General features: G+C 33.4%; 1 protein-coding gene across 1 annotated transcript in view; it reads right to left on the minus strand.

The window, feature by feature from the left end:
• Positions 1-2,736: 2,736 nt before the first annotated feature.
• Positions 2,737-12,061, minus strand: part of LOC143083636 (myosin light chain kinase 3-like) — a 46,540-nt gene continuing 37,215 nt past the window's right edge. The window contains exons 7-11 of the mRNA XM_076259912.1: positions 8,668-8,820; positions 6,387-6,432; positions 5,831-5,917; positions 3,873-3,952; positions 2,737-3,012 (exon numbers count right to left, since the gene is read on the minus strand). Coding sequence (XP_076116027.1) covers positions 3,899-3,952; positions 5,831-5,917; positions 6,387-6,432; positions 8,668-8,820 — 340 coding nt within the window. The 3' untranslated portion in view covers positions 2,737-3,012; positions 3,873-3,898. The remainder of the gene's footprint in view (positions 3,013-3,872; positions 3,953-5,830; positions 5,918-6,386; positions 6,433-8,667; positions 8,821-12,061) is intronic.

Consider the following 12,061-nt stretch of genomic DNA (forward strand, 5'->3'; position numbering starts at 1 on the left):
ATAGTTTCTCGTTTTTATATTAGATTACACCATTGGTATGCCTGTTTGCATTGTTTTACACAGTCTAGTCATTTTGATGCTTTCTATAACTTGTTTGCTGTGAGCAAAAACTACGTGTTGAAGGCTGTACTATGACCTATAATTGTATATTTTGCACACATTATGACTTGGATGGAGAGTTGTCTCGTTGTCACTCATACCAAAAACCACTTACCTTTAAAATGACATGCTATGTAAGATAGGAGACTACTCCGACAAATCAGCGGATTAAAGACAAATGACAAATGGATGAATTGCCCTAGTTCAAAGACATGTTGGCTAAAAATTGATATGAATAAACATTTCTGCTGTTTACACAAAACAACATAACGCAAGATGTCTATAAATCAAGTGCACATGGAAACAAGTGGTTAAAACTCTCTTGTCTTCTAAAAAAAATAAGCAAAGGATTGAGAATGAAAACGGGTGATGTTTCAAAGAGACAACAACCCTTCCAAAGTCCAGAGTCACCAAGAGATCTATAACTCATGAAAATTCAGCACTTAAGGGCGGACCTAAAGTAGACGAAACGCGCGTCTGGCGTACTAAATTATAATCCTGGTACCTTTGATAACTAATTAAACTGCCTCCTAAACAATAACGATCACTGTCCGACTTTAGAAACTCAACGTTAAATTATTCTTTTAAATTCCCATTTAGTCCTGGTATCTATAATGAGTTTATTTTCAATTATGCATTTTTCTTGAAAAAAATCATGATTAACATAATTCATTCATCACTTCATTGTCTAGGTATGCACTGAAACCCTGTTCTCCCCCTTATCAAAAAATGTGTCACCGTAGAATGTAATGACTGTCTGTAACTAACGCGAATTGTTGAAATGTCAACCAATACTTTTGAGTTCTGTTTGTACCTTCTGATTTTGCCTTTATCCCACCAATTTCAATATCTGTTTGCAATTATGCAGTTTAAACTTTAAGGCTTTAAATGTTTTTTTCTGAAGTCAATTCTTTGGCATTTTAGTTAGAATAGAAAAGCATTGGTTGTCAACCAAAAAAGGGGGTTCCAACCACTGGACCCCCTTTTTTTGCAATCTCAACTGTGACATAACTTTGTTTTGATTTTTGTAGATGTGCTTTATCCTTTTGAGGTTTGGTGTATGGATTCACATATGATAATACCATATCTGCTTTAATTAAACATATTAAAGGATCAATTACAATTATGCAGGAATGTTTCAGAAGAGCTTTTTGAAAGCATAAATGTAAAGAAATGTAATTTTTTTATAAGGGAGGATACTTATAGCTGGTGTTATGTAGACTTTTAATTAAGTGATATAAAATTAAAGACTTATAGTTAAATGGTCAGCTAATTTTTGAAATGTGGATAAATGATACATGTACAGATAATAAAATATTAGTTTATATTGTTTTGGATTCTTATACAAACACAGATAAATAATTACATGTATGTATATAATTAGGTATCAGTTGTTTTTGGACACCTTGACAGTAGAATCACTCGTTGTCGTTAAGCTTCTCAGTTGGTGTCACTGCGGACTTCAGAAATGTAAAATTGACAGCTTGCTTTGATGGAGTTTGAGACTTTTCGGTTGATTCGTGTGTCCTCTGGTCATTACCTGACATGAATGAGTTACTAGCTTTTGAGCTTGACTTTGATCACTATTTTATTTTACTGTTTCTTTATTTTTTCTTTCTTATGGATAAGCTACGGGATTAATAATAGATTGCGACTGTCCGTTGTCATCTTCACATCCAATAGTTGATACACCTTCACGCTCAGCATCTGATGAACCTTCGCGTCCGGTAGGTGATGCACTTGCACATGTTGTAGCATTATTTGTGTTGCATCGGTGCCAGTTTCAGATTCGGAAGTTTCATCATCTGCATCACATGTTTCATTGCTTTGTTTATTGTTTTTATTATCTGATTGTTCAGGTACGTTTGAGAAAGTATCTTTGGTAGATGCATTTTGTTTGTGTCCTTTTTGTCCGAATGACCTACATACCCAATAATTTGTACAATCTTTTGTTAGATGATCTTCCTGCAGACATTTCGAACATTCCTTAGTTCGAGAGTTGTTCATATGCTGTTCACGATAGATGATGGTGGCTCTATATTTGCCAATGTGAATGAATCGTAGGATGTGATCTGTTAGCGGTCAATCAAAAATTATGATCCTGTCCCCTGTTAGGCAGTTTGTCAGCTTGCTGTTGTTCGACTTTCAACGTATTCAAAATCGTGTCGCCTGACATTTTTTTATTCACATGTCTAGATTTTGACAAAGGCAAATAAATTCGACCACGATGTTTCAGTTTTACTTCCTCGCCTTGATAAAAATCTACCGTTAGGTGAAATCATCCAATGTTCATGTTTTCATGCAGACGATATCGTACTGATCCCAACGCATTGGTTTCTGGCGTTATCGCGTGATGTGTATGCGTAAAATCGAACAGTTACACGGTATTTAAAACGTACGATCTTGGAATTATAGTATAGAGATAATCCAACAACCATTAAACATTTTTGCATAAATATCTATTTCAAAATCTTGTATGCATCACAAAACATCGAAATGTAAAATGAAATTAGACAGGGTTAAACGGACTATCTTGGAGTGAAGGCCGTAAACTGTTATTTGGATGGAGAGGTGTCTCATTGGCACTCATACCACATCTTCCTATATCTATAAAGTATAGAGATAATGCAGCAACCATTTAACATTTTTGCATAAATATTTATTTCAAAATCTTTTATACATGAAAAAAAAACATCGATATATTTCCATTCACAGTCAGTCCAGTCAAAAGGCCCTTTTTCACAGATTCACATTCAAATAATTATAATGTTCAGTATACTGTGTACTGTGTTCGTCGTAGAGGCCGGATACACATTGTACGTGCATGTCACGTGGTATACATCCACGTGACGCATGTCACATGGTATATATATCCACGTGACATATGTGTCGATTTCCTGTATTTAAATAACACTGAAAAATTAAAACAAAGAAATCATGTTTACAAAAGAACAATCATAACTAAACAATGTGTTTATATTCTAAAATGTTTTTGTCATTTGCTTTGTGTATTTTTTGGTGTAGAGTAAAATTTGTAAAACAAAACACCAATCCAATTGGACGAAAAAACACAATGTGCAAAACTATAAACAACAAAAAATTACCTAACCTGCCGTAAAATAAGTGCAATTTCAAGCATTATTTTCTTTAACTTGGAACTTACAGCGATAAAGGTTACATAAACGTGACTAAATCGACGCTTAAAGTCAGCATTCCATCCACAAATTTGCTTATTAAGTCCTTATGAAGTTTGAAAAACGTTTGTTTGTTTTAAATCTTATCAATCGACGAATTTTCAACTAACTCAGTTACCCGTATGCTCCAAGCCTAAATTTGACTTGACAAGCATGGCATCCTGACCCAATATCGTCTTTAAATCGGAAAGTTGGCTGTCGAGCAGTGAGTATGGATGTCATGCATACTGTGTATGCAACATCTTTAATTTCAGTACAAAATAGTTTCGAGTTTATAAATTACACAATTGAAACATGACATGGGAGCTTGTCCTTTATTGAAAAATCGAATTTTGATATTTTGAGGTATTTTGGAGTGTATGGCATTGTTATGTTTAGGTGTTTCATCAACGTAAACTGGCACGTTTCGTTGACGTAAACTGGCTTGTTTCATTGACGTAAAATCCAAGGTCGTCTTTTATTTTATTAAAGACACGTACAATTCTATTAAGTTAAACAAAATGAAGATTGAAACATCATCTTTTCATTCAAGGACACTCTAAGGTTAAGAATAAAAAAAACAGCTTTAACTATGCTTACCGTATCATGTACGATATCTTAATCAATCAGACTAAGTCTACGCCCATTCTTTTTAACGCAAGCATTGCATTGACAGCTCTCTAAAAAGAAAATTGAAAAGTAGTAGTTGTTTATTGCAATGTAAATTGTCATCATTATTACTCTTTGATTTCTCCCGAGAAGCATGAAACAGATATTAAAAAATCAGCCTGTTTGTCAATTTAGTGCGTAAACAAAAGTAAAAATAGACATAATGACATCTTAAAACATTACAGAAATATGATGGAGTGACCAGAACAAAAATATAATGTAGTCTTCTAACTGGTTCAACATTTGTTTTTTCAATGCATAAAAAGATTTTTTAGAAAATGCAAGAAAAAAAGTAAATAACTATGTTTTACGACTTATGTGACCTTGATGAATTCGATTGCGCAAACAATGTGGTTTATATTATTTCCAAGGACTATAACTCTGCACAAAATCAGACCAGAACAAAATTCGAGCTTGTACAATGTACATTGTAAATTTTTATGATATAATTTTACACCAATTTTTAAATCAAAATCTTCAAGCATGGCATAAAAAAGTTGCGGGAAACAGATAATTTAAGTGAATTGTTTGCGTCCAAGGACCATAAAGTTCAAACTAAGTCTCCTCATGATCAAACTGTATACCAATTTTCAAATTATTTTTTCAAGCATGGCAAAAAAAGTACAGAAAAATGACTATTTGAGTTAATTTCTAAGTCCAATGACCATTACAGTTACTCTGCACAAAATCATCAGACCGGAACAAAATTCATACTTGATCTGTAACTTGTAATGATAAAACAACACACCAAAATTAACATCTTCAAGCATGAAGAAAATTGCTGTGGAAAACTGATTTGTCGTACTGACAGATGGACACAGACGGACGGATTACAAACCTAAAATCCCCTTCGACTTCGTCGGGAGGGAACTAATTAGCAGAGGGTCCGTAGTTGACCTGTCGCAGGCAATTGTTCTAAAATCCTTTGTACCCTCGTTTATGAATGGCCATCCACATTTCCCGCCTGTATTCCCGATCGAACTTTTATCAAGTGTGAACTGGGGTAAATGTTTCGAGTAATTCAACCCGGGTTCGAATCTGGTGCATATTTTTATAGTGTGAACACGGTACTAGCTTGCAGAACCTACTTTTCGTATTAACTGTTATTTTCCAGCTTGAAATATTTGCCACTTGACGTAAAGCAAACAATATCTTTTCAACCAATCAATTGATATGATTTGATGAGGAATTCTTCCTAATCTTAAGCATGTGCTGAGTTCATTATTAACGGCTAATTATGCTTCTAATTATACCCCTTTGACTGGTTTTGACATATTGTTTTTTTTTCTTTTAACTTTTTTGAGTCGGATTCCTTTTTCGAGTTTAGTTTTATTTTGATCCTGTTTGACGTTTGAGCATCTCGTCATCATTCGTATAATTGATTTTTCGATATATTGGTCTCGAGCGTCACTTATGACCCTAAATGTCTGGTAAAGAAAAATAGGTACCGTTTATGTTATTTCAAGAATATTATGTATAATAATAGTCACGCAATCATGTTCAAAGGGAGACAATTCAATCAGTTTCTCACTGAACACATCCAGTATAAAGTAAGACAATATCGCGATTTTTAACGAACGAATGACTAGTCTGTGAAATTATTGCTTAAGTAGGTGTAATGACCTGTAATATTCAAGTAATGTCCGACTTTCTTTTTTGACAAATGATAGTTGTGCTTAATCACAGGAACACATTCACCAATAAAATTGCGAATACACTTTGTTTTATTACATCATAGACTTAAAGCTTTCAAATATTTTAATGATACATATGATCGCCAATAAAATGGGTTTTTTTTTCCAAAATTAAAAAAAAAAAACATTGTAAATAGAGCAAATCTCTCCGAATGTATTGTTTGAAAGTAAGACCAATTTGCCAAAAATTATTACCTGCCATTTTCTCCGATAAACAAACTTTCTTAAACGTTTAGTAGACAGGGTCCTCTGTACAGCTTTAGTGGCCCTTTGGATCTGTTTCTGAAATGACACAGTGATAACTTAAGAATTAACTGAAAGAAGGCTCTCTGACCCGAACTTCCATGAAGTTAACAAGTTTGGTTTAATCAAATTGAGATTGTTTAAATGGAGATCTAATTTTTCCATAATAATAACAACTAAAAACCACTTTCAAATTTCACTTTTAATATTCTTTTTGTCGAATTCAATTCCATTCCGAAGCTTACAAAACATTGAATACATTGTACGTCTGACAGTGGCTGATACAGGAGGGGAGGGGTCCAAGATTAAGAACTCTATTTTTGTTTTACGACCAACGCTTTTGACTGGGGACTCTCCACGCCTACCCACCCATCCCCATCTTTAAAAAATAGCTAGATTCGCCCCTGCGTCATTATTACAGACTAACACGATCCAATTCCCCAATACAGTAATCTTGAATTAATTACGAACATGTTTTCTCTGAAGATAAGAAAGATAAAATACTCACCCTTAACCATTTATGTTCAAGGCACTCTCTGCAACTCATTCTTTTACTGCAAGAAAGGAACAAAATTTGATAATTATGGGTCTTGATAATATCAAAAAATGATATACAGTAAAGACAAATGCGTTATTCGGTGTTAATGCGAAACAGTCGCGATTAGGTTCCTTAAACATGTATAGTGTAAATAACTTTTCTACTGACGTCACACATTCGCATAAACAACATTGAAGTTTGGATTTATAGTACCAATCTGACTGTAACTTATTAAACCAGGTTTAATCAACCATTTTCTACATAAGAAAATACCAGTACCAAGTCAGGAATATGACAGTTGTTATCCGTTCGTGTTTGAGCCTTGAATTTTGCCATTTCCTTAAGAACTTTCCGTTTAGAATTTTCCACGGAGTTCGGTATGTTTTTTATGTTTTCCTTTTTAGTAATTATGAATATTTGTTTTGTCAAAGCCTTTCGTTCCGATGTTAATTATTATTAACAAGTGAAGCATATCTGTCTTTTTTTTATTGCCATGGTACATGTGACTAAATGATTGATTTCTTTGACAGAATCATTTTTTTAAATTCTACTCCATTGATAAAGTCTTCAATTAATTGTTTGGCGTGATCGTCAGTTTTGAAAGAATTTCTATAAACATCACCCGTCTTTTTTAGCATGCAAGTGATGACGTAGTCGCGCTGGTACATCTTAAAGTGCATGCAAAACATCTTATTAATAAGTTCTAAAATTTCCTGCAATAAGTTGATAAACAAAACAAAACACGATAACAAATATTGGCAAAAAAATAAGTCATGGAATTTATGTTAATTTGCTTTCTTTTTTTATTTTAATGCAATAGGCGCCGGAGGAGATTATAGATTCTTTGTTTCATTGAGAACATTTCTTATTTACACTGTAAGTTTAATTTCATTAATCATAAAACATGTATTGATGTAAGTAAACAAGATATGGAATATAAATATAAGAATGTAATCACTTGAAGAATAAAAGATCTGATAATTATGCATGTCGCCATTTTTGTTTAAAGAGTTGATAATATTACATCTGATTGGGTTTTTATGTTAAAGCTTTTGGTATGAATTACACGTAACATTAAAATGAATTCGCTTTTATATTTGTTAAATTGATAACAAAGTTAATTAAATATAATATTACTCAATATGTTTTCTAATTGCGTCAACAAATATGTCTTCAATGTTAGAGAGTTTTCAACTAAAACATGTATACTCAAAGCATGATACATGTAAGTATGCTAAATATGCGACATAAATAAGCTTTGTTATGCTTAAAATTAAAATCTGATGGTCTTGTAATATATTTTAGAAGTTAATATGTATACAATTAGCGTCATTAAAACGAGGAGGAATCTAGTTCGTATAGTTTTAATCGAAAATCATTTTTTATACGTTTACTAATAACGCAAGTGTCACTTCTGTTACTAGATCTTCTGATTCTTCCGGAGCAATCAAGTTCTATCCGGTTTTTGTTACGATTTCAGTAATCGTAGTGTTTGTTTGGACTATTAATCATTCGTTACAACTCGGCCGATTCCGTACCTTCAAAAGTAGCGGATTTCCCCGTGGATTGCCGATTGGACTATTAATGTTCTTGTCCTTTTTTATTGCCATGAAGATATCTCTCCTTCATCACCTTACATATGATTTGGACTTGTTATCAATTGAAATTATGCCAGGTATCTTGATACATTAACAATTGTCTTAATTTTAATTTATTACAGTCCTTGAATGGTGTAAAATTTCCCAAAAAACGTGTATGGTGCTCGTATGGTGTAATGGTGTATGGCATGTGGTGCAATGATAGAAGGTGTATGGTGTAAGGGGAACGTGTAATTTTTTTTAATAAATAAATAATTTTGTAGTCGCACGCTTCCTTTGAAATTAAATTTCATCATGGTGTAATGTGTATGGTGCAAAGGTGTATGGTGCAAAGGTGTATAGTGCAAAGGTGTAAATGTGTATGGTTTAATGACACAGGGTGTATGGTGTAAACCGTGTATTGGTGTATGGTGAAGGGGGTAATGGTGTATCGTGTTATTGGGAAATTTACATCATACAAGGCCTGTAGAAGTATTGACTACGTGTATACGACGATGAAGTAAATTAATTATCTTTTTGAACTCATATTTCAAAATTCTACAATTTCCAGACACCTACATTTCCTCTGTTTTGGGTTGTAGATTTTTTTATTATTATACATTGTTTCATTCTCTTTTTTTGACACGAAATAGTATATGGCTATAGACAGGTACCTTGGGTCTTTTACTAAAAGGTTTGATATAAAATCTTTGGCATCGCTTGATATACACTCGAACTCTTCTGCACTAAAGTCCCATTTCGCTGTCGTTATATTGCAAAGAGTTTCTGGTTCCGTTGTTCCTTGAAAGGGGGATAATCCTGATAATCTAAAACACATGAAAGAAAACTCAGTAGAAAATTGATATTCTTTCATTTTTGCTGAAACTCATACTTTTTTATGGTTTCTTATTACATAGGAGAATTGGCCAAAAAAATGTTACCTGGTATTATCTTGTTCGGCAATACGACCTTCAGGTATGCTAGTAGAGCATGAGTCTTTTTTTTTTTTTTTTTTTGCTTTGTTAATTGTTTTAAATTGGAATGAGTAGACTCGGAATGAATAAATATGGGATGTATAAATACGGGATTAAAACAGTTTATCCACGTCTGGGTGGAATGAGGATGTGAAATGCGTTTCACCATGTTCAAATGTTAAATACTACATGAAAGAGCACTAGCTAGGACTCTTTATAATGTAAAAATATGCCTCTTATTCAACAAATCTTTCCATCACATTGCAATATCTGCTCTTTCTCCCGGTAGACCTACAAAATGTATTTGTTTCATGTGTGACTATTAGACGTGTTAGGAAAGTCGATACTACTGTTGGCGCTCGTGTTGGATGGAAGGTGAATATAAAATGATTTGGGGACCAACTCTAAAAGTACAAATACTTAATATTTTTGTTACCTGTATTGGCGTGTTTGATACTGCTGAAATCGTTTTTTTTAAATACCAGAAAATGTTTAATAAATTTATTTTTAGATGAATGTATATCAATCATGAGAATAATCTTCTTTTTTTATATATATATTATATATTATAATCAAGCGTCTTTGATAAGATAACTTTTCTAGTGATTTTGATTTTAGAAATAAAAAAGTTTGCAAGACATTAAAAAAAAAGAAAAAAAAGTTAGCCTCAGCTGACATTGTTTCTCGTAGTTGCAATCTCATTCCCTATAACGGGCTTTCCTTAATGAAATTTAATCTACCCTTCTTGCCCCCGGCTCATTGCCATCGTGTAAAATAACACTTGTCTGCATGTCCGATTCAAATGAATTTTATCATCTCGTCAACAAAATGGAGGGGGACTCGTGTAACGGTACCGTCTTTCCGTTCTTCCGTCCGTCTTTCCATCGCTACACCCTTGATAAAGGATGGTTGAAAGATACCAGTGAGGCATTCAAACTCATAAATCGAAAATAAACAACACCATAGTTAAAGAAGAAAAAGACAAACTGACAAGAAATAGTACACAACCACCACATAGAAAATTAAAGATTAAGCAACCCGAACCCCACCAAAAACTGGGGATGATCTCAGATGCTCCGAAAGGGTAAGCAGATCCTTCTCGACATGTGGTACCCGTCGAGTCGCTCATGTTAGTGTAAAAGGGAACAGGATTTGGAACATATCCGCTATCATCTGTGAAATGGATATTCCGTATAAAACGGCCAACCAGCTCGTGATGGCGTCCGTAAAATTTACGATGGGATGGTTTCAACTTCACCATTTGGAACTCTTGATTTAATAGCCTCCTTGTGATAACGTCATAGTTCGACATATATTGACCTAACTTGGCATAGTTCGACATATATTGACCAAACTTAACCCGTATGAATATCTAGAACCCAATTCATTTTCAAGTTAATAAGTCAACGGTAAATTGACCACCAATTGTTACACCATAACATAAGCATACTCGTGTGTATCTTGATCACGCAATAAGACGTGTATATAGACATTCAGGATAGTTTGGAATGTTATGGAGAAAGCATTGGAACTAACTAAATCAAATAGTTGAATTGTGTGCTTTAACTCATTTTCGTATTAAACAAATGCTTCCCAATCATACAATGATTATGCTTTTAGGCAAATGAACACAAAATCCCAAATTTGCATCTTTAAAATAAATCATCAAGCAATTATCTGGTGTAACAGGGGTCTTGTGATTTCCAAAATAAATTGTTTAAATCTTTTTTCTTTTCAAAATCGTTCCAGAATGAAAGTCAAACGATAGTTTGTTTCCATTGGGAGATATGGCGGGAATAAAACTGTTGTTCCTTTTTTTTTTGCAAGAATTTGTTGATTCTGAAAATCAGATAAAAACATGTCACCCCTTTTTCCATAAAAGGTAAATATTTGCCTCATTTTTTTTTTATTTTTTTTTTTACCTTTTGCATTCCGTAATCAAATAATTGAAACTACATGTATGGGTTATAATTATCTTCAATATACCACGTAATTGATTTGAAATTCACATTTAGAAATTAATTTTGGGTCTTTGAAAAATGCTCGATTGATTATTACGAATACAATAAATAACGTATTTCAGTGGTCATACAGGTAATAAAAAAACGATAAAGTATTTATACTTTTGGAGATGACCCCCAAATCATATTGTATTCATCTTCCGTCCAACACGAGCGCCAACAGTATAGTATCGACTTTCCTAACACGTCTATTTATAAACTTGTTCTCGACCTTTAATTTGTATAATATACGGTAGTTGCCAACTTGCCACTGGACGTTAGTGAAACACGTATACAATCTATGCATGCATTACATTTAAACGTGATAGAAATATAGATTACTCGCGTTCCGCTTGTTAAAAAAACCTTGCTAAAATGGGATGTCCGGGTTTTGTATATATTTAAAGCCCTATCGTTTGGAATAACGACGTCCAATCCGTTGCCTCGTGTAGGGCGAGTTTCACGCTCTCTGTATGTTAAATAAACTATTTAAATTAAAACGTTTATCGTCCAGTGGCAAATATTGTATGCATATTCACGAGAGGAACAGATTTTCAATCTAAATATAATAGTTAGGCCATGATAAAGTGTTTGAAGTGCCTCTGGAAAATACAAATTTGTTGCATGGATAGGAGCAAAACTTTTGCCATGCATCAAGCACGCGTAAGTTGTTATCCAGGTTCGTCTACGTGCACTCTTTATTCTCGGATATCGAGGTAAACATCACCCTTCCGACTGGACGTCCACAAAAGGACTAAGTTCACATTTTGACAAATTATGGCATGATATTTCAACTTTGATCATTATCAAAAAATATCGAAGAGGCCACACATTGGTTCTTAAAGTTTATTCAATTATTAAATGAAATTTGTTGATAGGAGTGCATTCATTTATTAACTTCTATTCGACATTTGGTTTCCTATGGAGAGATGTCTCATTGGCAATCATATATATCACATTTTTAAAGTATAAGCTCATTTAAATTGTGTCAAATTACGATGTTTTTCTGCATTTATAAATCGGTCCTAAAAACTTATAAAAAATTTCACCGCAACCGACGGTAAAATTATTCTGTCACCAAAAGATACCAAGGT

This window comes from Mytilus galloprovincialis, chromosome 7, assembly GCF_965363235.1.
Source record: "Mytilus galloprovincialis chromosome 7, xbMytGall1.hap1.1, whole genome shotgun sequence".
Taxonomy (NCBI): Eukaryota; Metazoa; Mollusca; class Bivalvia; order Mytilida; family Mytilidae; genus Mytilus; species Mytilus galloprovincialis.